The sequence below is a fragment of the Eublepharis macularius genome, chromosome 1, assembly GCF_028583425.1.
Source record: "Eublepharis macularius isolate TG4126 chromosome 1, MPM_Emac_v1.0, whole genome shotgun sequence".
NCBI classification, from domain to species: domain Eukaryota; kingdom Metazoa; phylum Chordata; class Lepidosauria; order Squamata; family Eublepharidae; genus Eublepharis; species Eublepharis macularius.
In genome coordinates this window covers 231,964,244-231,981,303 of record NC_072790.1, presented here as the reverse complement: position 1 = coordinate 231,981,303, position 17,060 = coordinate 231,964,244, and the positions used below count along the sequence as shown (strand labels likewise).

The following is a 17,060-nucleotide window of genomic DNA, read 5'->3' as shown; positions in this document are numbered from 1 at the left end:
AGTCCCTGTTGTCTGGAAAAGCACGGTACCGAAGGATTCTTGCTAATACTATGTCTTTTAAACTTGTATCTATTTACCCTATTTACCACTGGTCTGATATGGCATGGCTTTCATATGATGTTTGTTTGTTTGTTTGTCATAGTCAGGGCTTTTTTTCTGGGAAAAAAAGTGGTGGAACTCAGTGGTGGAACTCAGGACCGCACAATGACGTCACTTTGGGTCAGCTGGAACAAAGGAGGAGTTTTTTTAAAGTTTAAATCGTCCTTGGTGAAAATGGTCACATGGCCGGTGGCCCTGCCCCCTGATCTCCAGATAGAGAAGAGTTTAAATTGCCCTCCCCGCCAAGTGGCGCGGAGGGCAATCTAAACTCCCCTGTGTCTGGAGATCAGGGGGAGGGGCCACCCGCCATGTGACCGTTTTCAAGCGGTGCCGGAACTCCATTCCACCACATTCCAGTGAAAAAAAAGCCCTGTTTATAGTCCACCTTTCTCACTGAGACTCAAGGCATATTACACAGTATGAGATTAGTACAATCAGTAACAAGTACATTTCAATACAGTATCAAGGACATTTCCATAAACAATGCCATAGGATAAATAGATACAAGTTTAAAACACATAGCATTAGTAAGAATCCAATACAGAGCAGAAAAAATACTGAAGCAGAACATAATCAATTCTAGGATTAACATTAGACAACATGGAGCAGGTGGTACATAGGAGTACATATTTAAAGCAGCAGATAATACGTAAGGCAATATAGTGATGAAGTCTATGGTCCCTAACTCATTATGAGCTGCTAGCATTTTTATTCTTAAGGTTCAGTTCCCTGTCCAGGTTCTCTCCAACCTCTGTGTGGCTGTGTGAATGCCCCTAGCCTCTAGCACACTTGCCTGGTGTGTGCATGTGTGTAATACCAGAGGTTGTAACTGTGAACTTTTGATGTGCATGTGGTCCTTTCATAGCTGCTCCTCAGCACTGAGCTTCTCTCCATTTCGCAAGGCCAGGGCTTCCAAGAACCAAGCTACAAGTGACGAATGACACTTGCCTGGCAAGTGAACAGACTCACGTGTATTCCTCCCTGTTCACTTGCCATTCATTTGCGCTCCACTTGATCAAGTGAAGCGCAAGTGAATGGCAAGTGAACAGGGAGGAATACACGTGAGTCTGTTCACTTGCCAGGCAAGTGTCATTCGTCACTTGCAGCTTGGCTCTCAGAGTGACTGTTGTGTTTTGGGTTGGGTTTTTTTGGCCACTTCCCTTCTTTTTAATTCAGCAAAGCTGCTTTGAATGGAGCCTCCGAAATGGCCTTGCGGAGAAGACACTGGGCTCAAAAGAATTCCCTGAAACAATAGTGACGGCTGTGGAACCAGCTGTTGCAATCTCTGCTCTGGGGCTGTGGTTCATTTGTTTGCCAAAGTCACTTTGAACTGGGGCCTTGACCAAGAAAGGTTGTTAGGAATCAGCAGTCCAAAAGTAGCTGACTTGCCAACAGCTGACAGCGCCAGTCCCTCATTAGCTTTAACCCTTTTCTTGCGCTGGAAACTGGCGCATTTGTGATGCCCCTGCCATTGTATAATCTTTCATTTCTGACATCTATCTTGGAAATTCTTCTTGGAACTGAAGTTCACCATTAAAGGCTGTTTTTTTCAGTACCTGGTATAGCTCACTAGGGTACCTGAGCAAACTAGGATGAGTCTCGGGTTTAGGGTGGTCAACTAGCCCAGAGAAGAACGTCCTGTCCTTTTCATAGAGCTTTAGTGAAATTTTTTTACCGGGTAGAGTATGAGCTTTCGTGAGTCACAGCTCACTTTTTCAGATAACAAATCTGAAGAAGTGAGCTGTGACTCACGAAAGCTCATACCCTACCACAAAGTCTTATAGGTGCTACTGGACTCTTGCTCTTTTCTACTACTCCAGACAGACTAACACAACTACCCATCTTGATCTTTACCAGGTGATATTGTTCACCTCTGTGCCGCAAAAAACTTCATCTGCCCATTTCCACATATTAAAGGATAGGATAATTTTCTCCAGGTCAGTCGGCAATCACGTGTCTAACTTGCCCAAGGCTGTACAGAGGGCAGGATCCCTAACCAGGAACAATCAGTTATCTCAAAGATGGGCATAAAACAACAACATGGATCTTTCTCCCCTTTCGCAGAAAAAAGAATTTCAGGTCCTGAGGGCAGACAGGGGAAGGAAGGCGGCATAGTATGGCTTGATCTCATCAGATCTCAGAAGCTAAGCAGGGTCAGTTCTTGGATGAAGGGGCCACCATAGAAGACTTCGCAGAGGAAGACAGAGATGTTCCGCCAGGTGTATAGTTGAGGTTAGGCTAGGCCTCCGCCCGCCTATCGGAGGAGAAGAATGAAGATTGAATCCTTCTCATTGGAGGCATCCTCCATCTCATTTTTTAAATGGCAGGCTTCAGTGGCAAACCGACTGCCTCCGACTAGCTGATGGCTGCTATCTGTATATTTCAAATTGACATTTCATTGTAGTGTTCTGGCTGGTTTTAATTTTAATCTGTTTTAAGGTGTAAGTTTTATTAGAACTGTTTTTATCCATGTAATCCGCCCTGAGCCTGCCTGTGCAAGGAGGGCAGAATAAAAGTCTAAATAAATAAATAAATAAAACATAAATAAACGGCAAACCATCTCGACTTCTCACTTGCCTTGAAAGCCCCTCGGTGAGGTTGCCGTAAGTTGGTTGTGTCTTGATAGTACATACATACATAGGAAGGGGAGAAAAAGCCTTATAATTGCAGAGCTTTGAGGCCTGTGAACAGCAAAGAAGGGAAGGGAATATTAAGAGGTTTTCTCCTGGTTTGCAAGTGGGAGAAATATTGCTGAGCAGGGCCCTATGGCTCCCTTCGAAGAAGGATCTTTCCCTGTCTGTGTCCAAGGCACAAAAATCAAATTGAGGGGAATATTGTCCCGGAAAGCCGTCCAAAGACCTGCTCTGATGGAGCTCGTTGGAGGATGCTTCCAAATTTCTCACCGATCAACATTTTCCTTGGCCTGAACTGTTCGGATCTGCTTCGTTAATGTCATGAAGAGGCTGAAACGCTCCAGCTGGTGTGTCAACGAGACTGTTCCCTAGTTAAAGCTAAACACCAGTAATGGGTGGTGGGTGTCTTAGGTTTTGCTATGCTAGTTAGCGCTGATGGCAAGTAAGAAATCCCAAATCCCTGTTCACAATAGCATGAAACCTGCTAATGCATTTCAGATCAGCATTCTTCCACTTGCTGAAGAATGGCAACTTTCGGATCAGCAGAGTGTCCTGGGAGATTGAAACATTATCCTGCTGGTTTCTGATTATTGTGATTTTTAATAGCACATGAATCCATTGTGTGTGTGTGTGTGTGTGTGTGTGTGTGTGTGTGTGTGTGTGTGTACAGACTCCTGTCACAAATGTCCCCACTGCAAGGATGCGTGCATTTGAAGAATGGGCTCTCGTCCCTGAAAGCTTATGCCAGACTCCAGCTTTGTTTCATCTTTAAGGAGCCACAAGAGCCCTGTTTATTTCTGCTGCTGCTAAAATCTACCGCGGCTACCCCTGTGGAATTATCATCGTTTGAATAGGCATTGAACTCACAGCCTCGGCAATTAATGGCCCCCCTCGTGCTTTTCATTTGCAACACAAATATTATTATAGTGCAAATCTCCCTCCTGGTCTGGGAGAGCTGCCAGGGACGATGTGTGCTTTTTATCATCTGGAACTTCTCTTAAGGGGACTGGCCCACGCAGGCCAGAGAGTGTGGCACACATTCTCTGCCTGAAAGGATTGTTATTAGTGTATTTGTTCAACTGCTTCCTTTAAGCTCCTAATTTTACAATGCTCCTAGCTTTCCGAGAGCAGTACGGTCATCAGGAAGGGTCCCTGTAACAGAATGGCTCCCTTAACAGAGAGAGAGGCCCAGGGCCTCACAGATACGAGCAAATGGCTCCTAGGGCATGTTGCTATTAGGTAGGTAGCAAGAGTCTCTCTACACGAGATGCCTGGGCGCGTGTCCGTCAAGTGTCAGGAGATGCAACGTTAGCCAGGAAGTGTAGTTTTGAAAGACAGAGCCAGCGGAGATCACTCTGTAGGGGATGGGTTCTCTCACTGCCCTCTGCTGCCTTTGGGGTGCTGGACTGTCTCCCCTTCTGGAGCTTTTACCCTGGTGCCCTCGTGGCTTAAAACTTTGAATTAACCAAGCCTTGGCAGAGCAAAGTCTCTGAAAAGGGAGATGCCAGAAGCAGTGGAGGGCTGTTAGAGAATCCATCCCCTCCAGCGTGATCTCTGCTGGCTCTGTCGTTTAAAACTAGGGATGCCAGACCCCCTGTGGGGGCGGGGGATCCCCCGCCCTTCCTCCCCACACCCCACCTCCACTTACCTAACCAGCGGGGGACGCACCTTCCGTGCACGCCCCTGCAGCGCTGCGTGCTCCCATGCACAGCAGCTGCCGGGATCGGGCCCGTTTTGGCCCAGATTGGGACCTCTGCGGAGCGCAGGAGCACTCCTGCGCTCCACAGTGGCTCAAAACAGACCCGTTTCAGCCAAAATCGGACTCATTTTGGGCCCGTTTTGCTGCAGATCAGGCCCGTGTTGAGGCACTGCAGAGTGCAGGAGCGCTCCTGCACTCTGCAGTGCTTCAAAACGGGCCCGATCCCATGCACAGCAGCTGCCGGGATCGGGCCCGTTTTGGCCCAGATTGGGACCTCTGCGGAGCGCAGGAGCACTCCTGCGCTCCACAGTGGCTCAAAACAGACCCGTTTCAGCCAAAATCGGACTCATTTTGGGCCCGTTTTGCTGCAGATCAGGCCCGTGTTGAGGCACTGCAGAGTGCAGGAGCGCTCCTGCACTCTGCAGTGCTTCAAAACGGGCCCGATCCGTGGCAAAACTGGCCTGTTTTGGGGTGCTGTGGAGCGCAGGAGCGCTCCTGCACTCCACAGCACCTCAAAACGGGCCTGTTTCAGCGTGGATCTGGCCTATTTTGAGTCCCTGAGGAGCCTGGGTGCGCTCTCAGTGGCCGTGCAATGATGTCACTCCCGAAGTGATGTCCTTGTGCTTGTCCCCCTCGCCCCCAAGGTAAGGGCCAGGCCCCTATCCCCCGCCAGGAGGTTGGGGGGGCCTGGTAACCCTATTTAAAACTACGCTTCCTGGCTAAAATTGCATCACCCGAGATGTGAAGAACACATGTCAAAGTCTTGTTTAGAGAGACTCATGTTCTCAAGTTATATTAACTGGAACCTGCCCAAACTAGTAAACTGCTTGTGAAACCTACAACTGCTTAATTGCTATTGAGGGGGACACTGGTTCGGGGCATGGGCATTCCCCTTCAGTAACAAAGTGGGGTGTAGACTGTATTGAATGTACACATTCACTATCTTTGAGGGTGCCTTGAAAGTTCAGAGGGCTCCCTTTTAATAAGGGAACTCTCTGGAAGACTCAGCCACCTTGCAGTGCCATAGAACACTGGAATGGTCTCAATAAACTTCCTTGTTTATCACTGTGCACTGTTTATCTTAGCAGTTACTAGTCTCCTCTCTTCATGCCCCCTCCACAACCTTGATAACATCTTCTTCCCAGACAGGGCCTTTTTTCAGCTGGAACGCAGCGGAACGGAGTTCCGGAACCTCTTGAAAATGATCACATGGCTGGTGGCCCTGCCCCCTGATCTCCAGACAGAGGGGAGTTTAGATTGCCCTCCGTGCCACTGCGCGGAGAGCAATCTAAACTCCCCTCTGTCTGGAGATCAGTGGGAGGGGCCACCAGCCATGTGACCATTTTCTGCGAGGGCAACCCACTGAGTTCCACCACCTCTTTTCCCAGAAAAAAAGCCCTGTTCCCAGACCTCTACTTGCTCTCCTCTCACACCAAGCTGCTTTTATAATCACTCAGACCTTTGGTCTATCAAGTACTGTCTACTCTGACATTAACTGCTACCGAGTCTTTTTTTAACTGGAGTTGCTAAGAATTGAACCTGAGAACTTCTGCCCCAAAAGCTGACGTTCTACCACTGATCCACATCTCTTAACCAGTGCAAAACAGAGTAGCTCCAGGCACTGTCCTAAGCACATAAAACAGCTTGATTTTGAATTTTCTAATTCTGTAATCCTAATCCTATTGCTATACTCCGTGGCAACATCTTTGCTCATGTGAGCACAGCCTTCTGAAGGGACCACCCTAGGAATGAATAATATCAGCAACTGCCCGTTCACACACATTTTCTGTCATGGCTTCCCACCTTGTGGAACAGCCTGACTGTGGAGGTCTGGAAGGCCCCCCACATTCCTATCATTCCACTGAATCTACAAGACAGTAATGTACAAGAGGGCGTCTTAATGATGGAATTCGATCTCTAGCAGAATGGAGCATTCTGGGAAGGCTTTAGACCTTTATTAGGTAATAGGACTGTATTATGATTATTCTAGGTTTTATCCTGCTTTTACTGCATTGTCTTCTACCTTTGCAATTCCACTTGCTACACTGTCATAGCTTACCTTGTCTTTAGGTCGTTTGTCATTCACCCTGTCTTTTAATCCTGTACTGGTGGCATTGTTCATTGGATGTCTTATGCTTTATGAATACATTGTTTTCGTTCAGTAACCTGCCTTGAGTCTCCGCAAGAAAGGAGGGCTGTACATCAATCTAATAAATAGAATCAATAAACAGAATTGGGATTTTTTGGGGATGTTTTATGCTGTCTGATCAAATTGCTTTTCATATTTCGTAATCTGTCTTGAGTCTCACCAAGAAAGGCTGGCTATAAATAAATGAAAGAAACTAAAGAAAATTATTTATTGGCTGTCTTAAGCTGTCTGATTGAATTTTATATCTGTCTCTGTAGACAGACAGAGAGACATTGTAATCTGTCTTGAGTCTCAGCAAGAAAGGGGGGATATAAATAAATTAAGTAAATAACAGTGCAATCCTAAACAGAGTTATTCCAGTCTATTCCCATTGAAATCAATGGGCTTATACTGGAGAACCCTGTTTAGGATTGCACTGTGAATAACTTAACTAGAACCATTTGCTCAGCCCAGTGAAGGAAAAATGTGTTGTTAATGGGTTTTTCTTTATTTTTAGTCTTTCCTTTAAAGAACAACAATATTAAACACACTTCCGCAGGTGCTAGAAAGCAAAGGCTATAGTAACAAGTAGAAGCTGTTTGGGGTGATCCATGGACAGCGCTGGATCTTAGAAAGGCAGGGTATACAGAATGACGCCAAGTAAATCAACCCAGCTGGCACCTAGACCTGACCCTTTTTTCAATTCTCCGTCATGCTGAATGAGGAGGGGTAGTCTACACGGGCCCATAGAATTTTCGGTAAGCCTTTTCAAAGCCAATTTGATCAGCCAGTTCATCGCAGGCAATGTTGAGCTCGCAGATCTCTCGATGACTTTCAAGGGGTGAAGGAACATCTGGGGCGGCAACGATGTTGGCCCTACAGGAGAGTAGCAGTGGGGTCAGTAGGTCTTCCTTTAAGAATTAGCAGGGCTGACACCCAATTAGAGAAACCTTCGCTGAGAAACTGTACAATGCACGGATTAAAAACGACATAAATTTGCATGCAATAAAAAACCCTCTAACTTTTTATGTAAATGCTGCACACTTGCCACTCTAGGCACTGTCTTAAAAGATGCAACCAGGGCCGGATCTGGGGTTGCCGGCACCCAGGGCAACCCAAGTCCGGGCTGTGTGCGCGTGTGCTCCCGGTGCTGTGTGATGACGTCACTTCCGTGCCGTCATCACGCAGGGTGGAGCATGCCGCCCACGCAGCAAGCCGGGTGCCCTGGCGCACCGCGGAGTTGGCGGAGGCAGCATGGGGGGCTGGGAAACCACCCGTGCCATTTGCCTGCCCTGCAGGACAGGGGGTGCGTGGCAAGCCAGCCGCCCCCTGTCTTGTGGGCCAGGTGAAAGGCAGCATGGGGGGGCGGGGCTGGGAGGCTGCTGCGCTGCCGCCCACGCACTCCTGGCAGCTGTGCCTGGCGCCCCCTCCTTGGCAGCGCGAGGGGCAGACTACCTCCCTGCCCCCCCCCTCGATCTGGCCCTGGATGCAACCTAGACCACCCCATTTTCATGCAGGAAGGAATGCATTTCGCACAGTGCCACTTGACAATTGCAGTTTTTAAAAGTATGTTAAAAAATAATTTGGGGGCTAAAATCTGCCGCACTATTAATTGGAGGCCCTTTTGATTTTTGATCAAAATAATGCGCAATCAAGTCATCAACTGAATATTGTGGCCTTAATCATTAACAAAATGTTCCCCCTTTCATGAAGCAATCTCATTACATTCTCAAAAGGATCCCGTGGATCTATTCTGCTATCAGCACAGTGCTTTTCGTCAACTCAAGAAGCCTTCTTGCAATGCGAGAGGGTGGAAAAATCCAGTTCAAGGATTCCTCATGTACAGAACATTAGAAATGGCACAATCTACTAAACTCTTGTTCTAACAAAATGCCATGTGCATTACAGGGTGGAAAGCATCCAGGTAGGGCCTGTACAATGCCAGGCCTCTGGATAAAAGACACTTGGCAGCCTCGTGTGGGATCCATAGGAACGGCAGAGGGACTGCCAACTTAGTATTCTCAGGAATGGAAGGTAGGTTTTGCCCCCACTGCAACTACATAGCTAAGTATAGCGTTTTGCTTCTTCTCATAGGAGTGAATGGAAACCAGAGAATGGTCACTGAGGACAGTAGTGGTAGAAGCCAGATTTGCTCCCTGGTAACCCCAGCCTCCCAGAATCCTATCTCCTCCTGTCTGCACATTCCCAGCCCTTCATTGCCATAACCCGCTCTCCCAGATTCTCCCTCTTGATCACATTGCCCTGTGACGAAGTACTGGGACCTGATTTTTATATTTATAGGTAGCACTTGCAATGAGGGAAAGAAATTTCTTGCTGCTTGGGTTGACTCTCCTTATTCTTTTGCAAAACTGTGCGTGCAAAGTGTCATCAAGACACAGCTGACTTATGGCAATTCCATAGAGTTTTCAAGGCGAGAGACAAATAGCGACATTTAATTTATATACTGCCCTTCAGGACAACTTAATGCCCACTCAGAGCAGTTTACAAAGTGTGGTATTATTATCCTAACGACAATCACCCTGTGAGGCGGCTGGGACTGAGAGTGCTCCGAGAGACCCAAGGTTACCCAGCTGGCTTCAAGCAGAGGAGTGGGGAATCAAACCTTGTTCTCAAGATCAGAGTCCTGCCGCTCTTAACCACTACACCAAACTGGCACGAGCAGAGGTGATTTGTCATTTCTTGCCTTTGCCTGGAGCCTCTGGACTTCCTTGGTGTTCTCCCATCCAAGTATTAACTAAGACTGACCCTGCTTATCTTCCAAGAGCTGATGAGATCATACTAGTCTGAGCCATCCAAGTAAAAAAACCAAACCCTTTAACCTTCCTTTTCCTCTGGCTACCACATAATTAGACACCCAGCAACACCCACTAAGAACTAGCAGTTACATTCTGAATAAACACATGCATTTTCTCAGTAATCTGCAGAACAGCTGCCTGGATCCCTGCTCCTGTTGAGATCTGACTGGATCTCAGCTCTCTGAGGTCCAATATTTAGCAGACTGTTGGAGCCAACCTCAAAACAATTGGGGAGCCTCCCCTTAAGACACTGCATGTTGACATTTACCTCTGAAAATTCCGCTTCTGTATCTTCACTACCTCTGCGCTGTCACGCTTGGAGATAAAAGCTGCCGAGAGGAAGAATCAGATGGTTACTGTCGAGAAGGGTTTGCAATTAACGACACGCTACCACTTTGACTCCATTCCAGTTAGGGATGATTTCGAGTTTCCCATCCCTGTGGTTCCCCCACTCTTCCGTTTTGATTTTCTTGGCAAATCAAACCTGCATCTACTTATTTTTTAACCATATCCTGTTTCTTCATGCTGAATTATCCCCTGTAAAGTATATGCATTTTCTTTGCTATTTCTGCACCAAGGTTAGTGTTACACGCTATATAGATAAATTGTCTACTTTGGATTGGGTCTGTTCTGCTAACGGTGGCGACTTCCTCCAATGGAAGGGGCCTTGTGTTGACTGGGGAAGGCTGCTCCTGCCGATGGAAGGCGCCACCGCTAGCAGAATGGATCTGGCAAGACCCAACTCATGGTACACATAAATACTACGTCAATTGTGCGTTGATGCCATACGCACTTGAGTTAAACCAATCTACAAACCAAGCAACAGAAAGCAGAGAAATGAAACCACTGATAAAAATATAAATAAATATAGAAATAAATGAATCAGGTAACACTTGTTCAACTCTACTTATAGGGCCAAGCTAGAAGTGACGAATTACACTTGAATGGCGAGGGAACAGATTCACGTGTATTCCTCCCCGTTCACTTGCACTCCACTTGCACTCCACTCGATCACGTATGTGATCGAGTGGAGTGCAAGTGGAGTACAAGTGAATGGGGAGGAATAGACGTGAGTCTGTTCTTTTGCCATTCAAGTGTTAATTCATCACTTCTAGCTTGGCCCTTAGTCAGAGAGCTCTGCTAGCAGTCTTTTAAACAACACAGAAAGGTAAGGTTGGAAGTGGGACAGGATTTGGGTTACTCACCTGTGCACTCAATAAGAACAGCCCTGCTGGATCAGACCAGTAGTCCATCTAGTCCAGCATCCTGTCTTACACAGTAGCCAACCAATTACTCTGGAGAGCCAACAACAGAGCATAAAGGAAGAGATCTTCCCCTGATGTTATCTCCCAGCGCAGGTATTTAGAGGTTGACTGCCACTGAATGTGGAGGTTCCCTTTAGTCACCACGGTTCGTAGCCACTGATAGACGTCTCCTCCAAGAATCTGTCTAATCCCTCTTTAAAGTCATCTATGCCTGTGACTATCATTGCATCTTCTGGCACCGAATTCCACACTTTAATAATTTATTGTGTCAAGTATTTCCTTTTGTCCATCCTGAATCAATGTTCTGCAAAAATTAGTGTCTCATCCCCTCCTTACACGTTAAAGGGAGGACACCCGGATTTCCCCATCACGTCTAACTTGGACTTTGCCACAGGTGATCACACATTCCAGACGTTTAAAAATGCTTTTGGCACAGTGCATACAAAAACATGACTCCCAACTCCTTCCCTTCAGCATGTGACAAAATAACTGGAACCACCATCGGATTTCTACAACCATTCTTCACTTTTTTTTCAAGAGTTGTTAGCTTGACTCTTTGCCAATGGAAAATTTGGGATCACAGACCCCCGAATGCGAGATTTCAGGGGCAGAAAATTTAGCACATGCTTGTTCCAAGGCGTAAACTGGGAGAACAGTCCAGGTGGGGTTAAACAATGCCAGCAGAAAGACATGAGCAATGGTTTTAAATCTTTGTAAATTTGAACCTATATACCTATTATGTTGTTTATTGAAATATTTTTGAAATTGACCGTGCTGACTCACAGTAATCCGCCTTGAGCCTCAATGAGAAACACAGACTATAAATAATGTAAATAAATAAATTGCAGCATGAAAGGTATTGGAGCACTGCTCAAGCAGGCGGAAGGGTCATCTAGCCCAGCACCCTGCTTCCAGAATGGCCCTTGGAGAAGCCCACAAGTAGAGCATGAAGGCATTAGCCCTCCCCCATGGTTTACTCCCCAGCATTCAGTAGACTGCCCCTGAAACTGGAGGTTCCATTTAGCCATCACGGCTAACAGATAGATCTTTCCTCCTCCACAAATTTCTCTGATCGCCTTTTTAGAACCCTCTGCTCTACTTCTAGGGGAGTGCAGTGTGAACAAATCTCTTTCAAGCATTTCCCTCCCTTTTTAGAAGCAAGACAATCACACCAGGAAGATAACTGACCTTCAGAGCTGGGCGAATCGTTGGCACTGTTGGAGCGAGCCGAATCATCTGGAGAAAAGAGAAATGAACAAATATGTAACAATCCTCATCTCAAGGCCAACTGTGACTTAAAGGACGAGCAGCATGTATGCCACACGAGCAGCATACTTGACTTGGATTCCAGCATACTGGGAATTTCCTCGCTTGAAAAAAACCAAAATCACTAGTCCTCATGAGGATGGAGAGAAGTTTGAAAGTAGGGGCTGGGGACAATACCTCTGGCACTGGCAACAGAGGGGGTGCTTCAGGATTAAGTGGAATAATTGGGAGAATGAGAGAAAAGCTTTGAATGTGAAAGCAAGACCAGTCTGAGATTTTGAGAGCATTCCTAAATAGTTTGGTGTAGTGGTTAAGAACAGCAGGACTCTAATCTGGAGAACTGGGTTTGATTGCCCACTCCTTCACTTGAAGCCAGTTGGGTGATCTTGGGTTAGTTGTAAACCGCTCTGAGTGGGCATTGTCTGGAAGGGCGGTATATAAGCACAAGGTTGTTATCATTATTATCTATTTAATAGGGCTTATTCCCTGACCTGGATAACCCAGGGGAACTTTATCTCATCAGCTCTCAAAAGCTAAGCAGGGTCAGTCTTGGCTAGTAATTGGATGGGAGACTTCCATCAAAGACCAGGATTGCAGAGGCAGGCAATACCTGTGTTAGTCTCTTGCCATGAAAACGCCAGGGGTGGCCATAAGTCAGCTATTCCAAGGAATGTATTAGAATTGCATGTTAATTAGCTGTGTGTGTGCAGTGTGGAGCGTGTGCAGGCCATTTATTTATGTATGCATATGTATGTATCTATGAGTGTGTGTATATTTGTATATGGCTTGCACAAGCAGCAAGAGAGACCCCCATTTTCTCAAACTACTGCCTCATTCATATATGTAGGCATGGTTGTGAACTTATGAAGCCGCTTCATACCACGTCTGACCACTGATCCCCCTATCGCAGTGCCATCTCCTCCCACATGCAGTGGCTCTGGAGGTCTTCAAGAGACTAAGGTTTCCATTCCCTGAGAGCCTCTAACCTGGAGATGCCAGCGACTGCATCTGAGGTTTTCGGCATGCAAAGGCAATGCCCTGCCACAGAGTCACAGCCCCTCTGGTACGCAGACCTGAGAAGGGCAGCAGAATACTGGCGTCTGACGGCATCACCAGCCCTGTGGGTTACCCTAAACCAGAAATGTGATGGCTTCTACACCTCCTCTTACCTCTGTGGCAAAGGCACAGCGTGACTGCCACCAGCAGGCTCATCAGAGTTAGCGTATTCATGTTGGTCGGTGTTCACCAGAGGATCTTCTCGGCAGGTCTGAAGATGCTGGCTCCTTCGGCTGCTCGTTCCTCTTCCTCGGATTGTGCTCACCATTTATATCTTTCGAGAACCCTGTGGCTTGGCAAGCTGGAGACACACACAAATCCCTCTCCCGTTTGCTCTAACCACAGGAGCGGCAGGTCACCAAATACAAGCGCCAGGTCTATTTTGGAACCCATCTGTTGAGGAGGAAGGCATCCAGCTCCCAATGGCAGCTGTGGTTTATGGCTAAGCATGTCAGCTGAAGGGAAAACTATACCATTGGCATGTAAAGGAGAGAGATGGAGCAGGAGATGAAAGCAAGATTTAAGTCCAATACCATCTTAAAGACCGGTAAGATTGCCAGGCTATAAGCTTTTGAGAGTCAATGCTCCTGTTGTCAGATAATCGGTACACCTGGACTCAAATCCTGCTCTTCTACCGTAGACCAACACAGCGACTCAACTGAAACTATCTTCAATCATCATGATTTTTTTTGTCATACTTACCCATACACTACGACTGTTCTCTGCAGATAGTCAGTCTTTTCAGGGACCCAACTCTTTACTCATTTATACCCTAACCTATTTTCCCCGTGGGTACCCAAAGCAGCTGAGATCATTCTCCTTGCCTCCAGTTTATCCTCACAACAGCCTTGTGAGGTAGGGTTGTGCTGCGTAACTGGCCCAAATTCACCCAGTGAACTTCCATGCCAGACTGGGGATTCAAACCTGAGTCTCCTAGTCTGACACTCCAACCACTTACATAACACTGGCTCTGACAAAATACAACCCCTATTTTATCCCAGATTTGCCTTATGGGGAAAACTATGGTTGCTGTGTTCAATGGAACACCCCACCAACTAAATGTGCATAAGCTTATTCTGAGATAAATGAGAAAAAAACACCTCCCCTTTTATCAAAAGGTGCAATCCTGTGCACACTTGGGGTGCTTGACTCGAAGGGAAAATGGATTGGGAGCAAAATATGTTTTTATTATTATTATTTGAGGGGATTGCAGATGTGATAAGGAGCAACTTCTAATTCCCCTGAAGCTCTGTGGTCCACAGCTGTAATCCAACTGCCTTCCAGCACCGACGGCTGAGGTTCGTAGCCAGATAAGCAGGATTTTTTGCTTCTACCCCAGAACAGGCTAGTGCAAGAAGGGGAGGATTGTAGCATTTGTTACATGCAGGGCTTTTTTTCTGGGAAAAGAGGTGGTGGAACTCAGGACCGCACAATGATGTCACTTTGGGTCAGCTGGAATGGGGGGGGGAGTTTTTTAAAGTTTAAATCGCCCTTGGCAAAAATGGACCATTTTCAAGAGGTGCCAGAACTCCGTTCCACCACGTTCCTGCTGAAAAAAAGCCCTGGTTACATGTAGTGATTTCCATGTGAAAACTGTGGGTTGGATCACATCAGTCACTTCTGCTAAGCTGAACGCTGCATCTTCCTTCAACAGAGAAAAAACTCTCTCCATCAGACCTTGTTTTCCATTGGAGGAAGTCTTCCTCTCATGAATGAAAACATTTCTTTGTAGAAGGAAGTCTTTTTCAGCTGGAACAGCATCCATGTGACCATCCAATCCAGCATTTTGCTTCCCACCAGTGGCCACATGCCACCAGAATGTCTACCGGCAGGACGTAGAGGGCCAAAGATTCTCCCCGTTGTTGTCCCTGCACTAGTATTCAGAGGGTCACTGCCTCTGATCATGGAAGTTCCATTTAGGTATTGTGGCTGAAAGCCATTTATGGGCCTCCATTCATTTGCTGAATTTAAACTAGCAGCCATTGCTAGTTCTTGCGGTAGCGAATTCCTTCAAGTCAATTACTGTTTGAGAGAGTATTTCTTTTTGTCTGTCCTGGACATACTGCCAACAGATTCTATTTCATGCTTGCAAGCTCTAGTATCACGGGGAGGCAAAATTCTCTTAATCCGCTTTCATCATTAGAAGCTGCCTTCAAAGACAAGAGCGCCTCAGCCGAGCCAACAGCAACATGCAACAGTGGCCAGGAACGGAAAGATGCTCGCAGCCCATAATTTTACCTAGGAGCTGCAAAGATTTCCTGCTGTCAGGGTTTTGTCTTTGCCCAGATGTGCAGGGCCAGAGAGAAACCCAAAGATGCAATTTTGCACTGCTCCATCTGGTCTTTTCCCCGCATGTCATCCTGCCATTGCAAGCCACATTGTTGAGCTCCAGAGCTCTGGGACGGTCTCCAAACCAGGGAAAGGAAGCACCGTGGAGCAGTGCTCTTATTTGGACCAGACACAAAACATTAGCCAAAGCCTGCAGGCAGAAGGATGCCAAAGGGCCCGCTTAGCACTGCCACGTTTGCTTGGGCCAGTTTCCTCTTAGTGCTACTGAGCACATTGATAAAACATTGCAAAAAAAAGTTTAAAAGGTATTGTTTGCTTTTGTTTTTACTTTGGTGATTTATGTGACATACGTGTTTGCGTCTTGACTCCAACAACACAATCACTGGACCTAACAACACCAGTTACACCATTTCCGGTTAGTTCACTTACTCATCTTCCAATATTATATATACCATAAAATGTTAGCAATGACCTTTTACTCTTTACATTTGAAGAACAGGCCAGTCCCTACACAAAAGAATAAATGGACATAGATCTAACATTAAAAATAACACCCCCAAACCAGTGAGAGAGCATTTTAATTTTCCTGGACATTCCCATCGCTGACCTAAAAGTGGAAGTCCTCAAATATAGAAGCATCAAGGGGATAGGATATTCAAGTGTGAAACTGCTGAACTTGAGTTCATTCACAAATTCAGAACAATGGACTTCCCTTGAAGGGCGGAATAGACACAGGATTCTTATCTCACCACAGATGCTAGTTTTCAGCATTTCCCACCCCATAGCATTTCTGCCCTGCTCTAATCAAGCTAAACTGTACCTTTGCAACACTCTTCCTGCCTTCTGACACTTAAAGGTTCCAGTATCTCCATTTCTACTTGTATCCAATGAAGTGCACCTTGACTCTTGAAAGCTTATACCCTGAAATTCTTGTTGCTAATAGACTTAACTCTTGCTTTTCTACTGCAGACCAACACAACTACCCACTTGAAACTATGCAATTGTGTAATAATTGGTGTTTGCTTATGTCTGTTTGAACAGTGATAAAGATATCTAAAACCAAAATGTATTTTAAAAAACATACATGTAGCTTCCATCAAGGTTCCTTTTGTATGGTGTTTTACAGGTGCCGAAGTGCACATCAGTGAAATACTACAAAAAGAATCATGAGCCAAGCATGAGCACTCATACCAAGAATGCTTTATATGGCAGTGTTTTATTAATTTTCAGCCACTTTGGGCCCATTGCGGCCAGGATCGGGGCCAAAACAGCCAGGATTGGTCCCAAAATGGCCCAGATCAGGTCTCTGATGGGTTGTTGATCACTGTCCCGCTCAGCAGTGGCCCGATCCTGACCCTTTTGGGCCCCTTTTGGGCCCAATTTCGGCCCTGAATGGCCAGGATTGGGTCCAAAACAGCCAGGATAGGTAATGTCAGGGGGTGTGGCATATGCAAGTCAGTTATGCTAATGACACACTTCCGGTGATGGCAAGGGGTGTGGCATATGCTAATGATTTATGCTAATGAGTTCCTACAGCTCTTTTTCTACGAAATGGCCCTTGGACAGAAGTAAAAACTGAGTAACTGCACATTTAATTCCAGATTTAATTCCAAGTTCAACCAGACCTGAGGAATGAAATGGACACAAAACTTTGTTCAATAAAGGAACATTCAGGAAAAATCAACCCGTTTCAAGTAAAAAATGAAACATGTGGAGAAATGGGTCAAGAGAAATGCTCTTGACCCCAGAATTCACCCCAACTGTGACTGCACTCTATGTACTGAAACCTAGCTGCACTCAGAGATGGCA

General features: G+C 46.2%; 1 protein-coding gene across 1 annotated transcript; it reads right to left on the bottom strand.

Annotated features, from left to right (window-relative positions):
* Nucleotides 1-7,046: 7,046 nt before the first annotated feature.
* On the bottom strand, nucleotides 7,047-13,219 carry BGLAP (bone gamma-carboxyglutamate protein). Its single transcript, XM_054991468.1, has 4 exons — nucleotides 13,076-13,219; nucleotides 11,829-11,876; nucleotides 9,644-9,704; nucleotides 7,047-7,435 (listed from the first exon to the last, which is right to left on the bottom strand). The coding sequence occupies exons 1-4, from the start codon at nucleotides 13,134-13,136 to the stop codon at nucleotides 7,294-7,296; spliced, it is 312 nt and encodes a 103-aa protein (XP_054847443.1). The 5' UTR covers nucleotides 13,137-13,219; the 3' UTR covers nucleotides 7,047-7,293.
* Between the last annotated feature and the right edge of the window lie 3,841 nt (nucleotides 13,220-17,060).